The sequence below is a fragment of the Rhipicephalus sanguineus genome, unplaced genomic scaffold, assembly GCF_013339695.2.
Source record: "Rhipicephalus sanguineus isolate Rsan-2018 unplaced genomic scaffold, BIME_Rsan_1.4 Seq1136, whole genome shotgun sequence".
NCBI classification, from domain to species: domain Eukaryota; kingdom Metazoa; phylum Arthropoda; class Arachnida; order Ixodida; family Ixodidae; genus Rhipicephalus; species Rhipicephalus sanguineus.
Genome location: NW_023614388.1, coordinates 61,649 through 64,111, shown reverse-complemented (window position 1 = coordinate 64,111; position 2,463 = coordinate 61,649). Strand labels below are relative to the sequence as shown.

The following is a 2,463-nucleotide window of genomic DNA, read 5'->3' as shown; positions in this document are numbered from 1 at the left end:
CAGCTTTCTCTCTCTCTCTCTTTCTCCATCAGGGGCGTAGCCAGAAATTTTTTTTGGGGGGGGGGATTCAACCATACTTTATGTATGTTCGTGCGTGTGTTTGTATGTGTGCGTGTAATTTCGGGGGGGGGGGGGGATTGAACCCCCCCAACTCCCCCCCATGGCTACGCCCCTGTTCTCCACACACACACACACACACACACACACACACACACACACACACACACACACACGCACACACACACACACACACACACACACACACACATATATATATATATATATATATATATATCACACACACACACACACACACACACACACACACACACATATATATATATATATATATATATATATATATATATATATATATATATATATATATATATTACTAATCTATCAAAGCATGAGATTCAGTAAGAAGACTTGTGCGAAATTGCGACCGAAAAACAACCACGTGTGTTGTAATAAAACATGGAGGACGTTTGAGCTTTTGTATTTCACGCCCCTACCAGTGGCGTGAAATACAAAAGAAATGCGTGCATTATGCAATATAGTAATGCAGTCGACTAAGAATCTGTGGATGGAATTTCCCCATCGACTGCTTTCTTTACTGCTTCATGACTAGTGCCACGGCTTAATTAAACACGACAATCGGGCATTGCAGCTGATATATTTCCTTCGGCGTGATATATTTCATTCAGCTGTTATTTTCTGCGGCAGAACGGGGAAGGTGTGTGTCAGGTCAAACAAATGGCAATATTACATGTCCAATATTTCAATTCACCGGGTTCGTGGCGGCAGCAGCATTATCAGCAACTTGGGCAGCTGCGGTAGCTTCGGCAGCTTCAGCTTCAGCAGCAGCGGCAGCGGCAGCAGCAGCAGCTTCAGCTTGTGCAGCAGCTTCCTTTTTCTGCTTGATCTGCTCTCTTAAATCACGCATCCTGGTCAGCAGCGTCTCGTACTGACACTGTATCTGCTTTTGATATGTAAAAGCATCTTTCACTGTCGTGCCCGTCAGATGCACCTTTGCCTTCACGATTTCCTCGTATTTGTCGTAGGACTCGTAGAAGGACTTAAGTATCTGCTCCCTGAGGATGGCCGGGCAGTCGGCACTCTGCTTGAGAGCTGCTTCGACCTGGTCGCACACCGCCACCCTGATCGTTTCGTGCCGAATGAATTCGTTGTAGCGGTCGGAGTCTCCTGGTACCAGTTCGTTTGTGAAGCCTGGCTCGTTGTGATAAGGCTTTTCGTTCATCAGAGACTGCACCGATATAAGGACGCTCTCGAGGCCTTGAGCGGGGCTCCACGGTGGCCCGGCCCAGGTGCCGAGGATGCTAAGACAGACCTTGCCGCAGGCGTACAGGTTCGGATTGAAGCGCACTCGGCCAGCGTCCGTGGTCATTATCCGAACCCTGGGTGGGCTGATCGGGTAGGTGGGTGGGAACTTCATGTAGAACTGGAAGAAGCCGCCTTCGTACGGCGTTCCACTGGGACCGACGACAAGGGCGTGCATCTTGGTGACGTCGTCTTCCTCTGGTGCGATGAACAGCCCTGCAGGAGGACTGGCGTTGAAGTCCGCGATGTCCTTCTTGACCCGTAAGAGGCACTGCGGAGATGGCTCCTCGTTGAGGAACATGAGGGGATCCCACTGGACAGCGCCGCTGAACATTGTGCGCAGAAGGGCCTAATTTTGCAAGGATATGAGAGCCTAATGGACGCCGAGCCGCACCGAACGCTGCCCCATGCGCGTGATGGCTGGTCGGTAGCTGGGGACGTGGCTAAACCCACTACGGGAAATTGGGCGTGAAATAAATGTGTGCTGGTAGAGGTGGCGCGCTCAAGGAAACCAGCTTAGCACGTTTTAAATGCGAAGCATTTCTTAGCGAACCTTTGGTACTGTGAGCGTTTCTATTTACGTATCTATCTATCTATCTATCTATCTATCTATCTATCTATCTATCTATCTATCTATATCTAGCGCCTACGTCTTGGTGCTCTCATGATCGCCTCCTTAACTTGGTGTAGACCAAAATTGGCGTGGAAGGGTAAGAGGATTGGACGAATATGACTGTCGGGTCATGACATGAATAACGTGCAAATCCTGTCGCGTACGTCGTCAAACCCTTTCCTCCAGACACGTATGGCACATACCCGTTTACTACGGGCCGCGGTGTACGGGTATGCGCCACAGGTGATTGACAGTTTATATTGACCCAGGAACGGCGAGAACAGACATTAGTCATTTAAATGAGAGAGCATTAAGAAAAACCTACATCGGCAGCGTTGACCCAATAAATGGAAAGAATAAAAATTAGGATCCCAGCAGGAATCGAACCCAAGCATTCTGCGTGGCAATCAGGTATTCTACCACAGAGCCACGCCAGGTCTATATACACTGGCTTGGAAAAAACACAGCCTGTGCAGGCGTAATGTCGGCGCAACGTCAATTGTGTTTGT

The 2,463-nt window shown here is 48.9% G+C and overlaps 1 protein-coding gene across 1 annotated transcript; it reads right to left on the bottom strand.

Moving 5' to 3' along the window:
- Nucleotides 1-781: 781 nt before the first annotated feature.
- LOC119376245 (ubiquitin-conjugating enzyme E2 Z) lies at nt 782-1,731 on the bottom strand. The gene has a single exon (XM_037646147.2). The coding sequence runs from the start codon at nt 1,673-1,675 to the stop codon at nt 782-784; it is 894 nt and encodes a 297-aa protein (XP_037502075.1). The 5' UTR covers nt 1,676-1,731.
- Nucleotides 1,732-2,463: the final 732 nt, after the last annotated feature.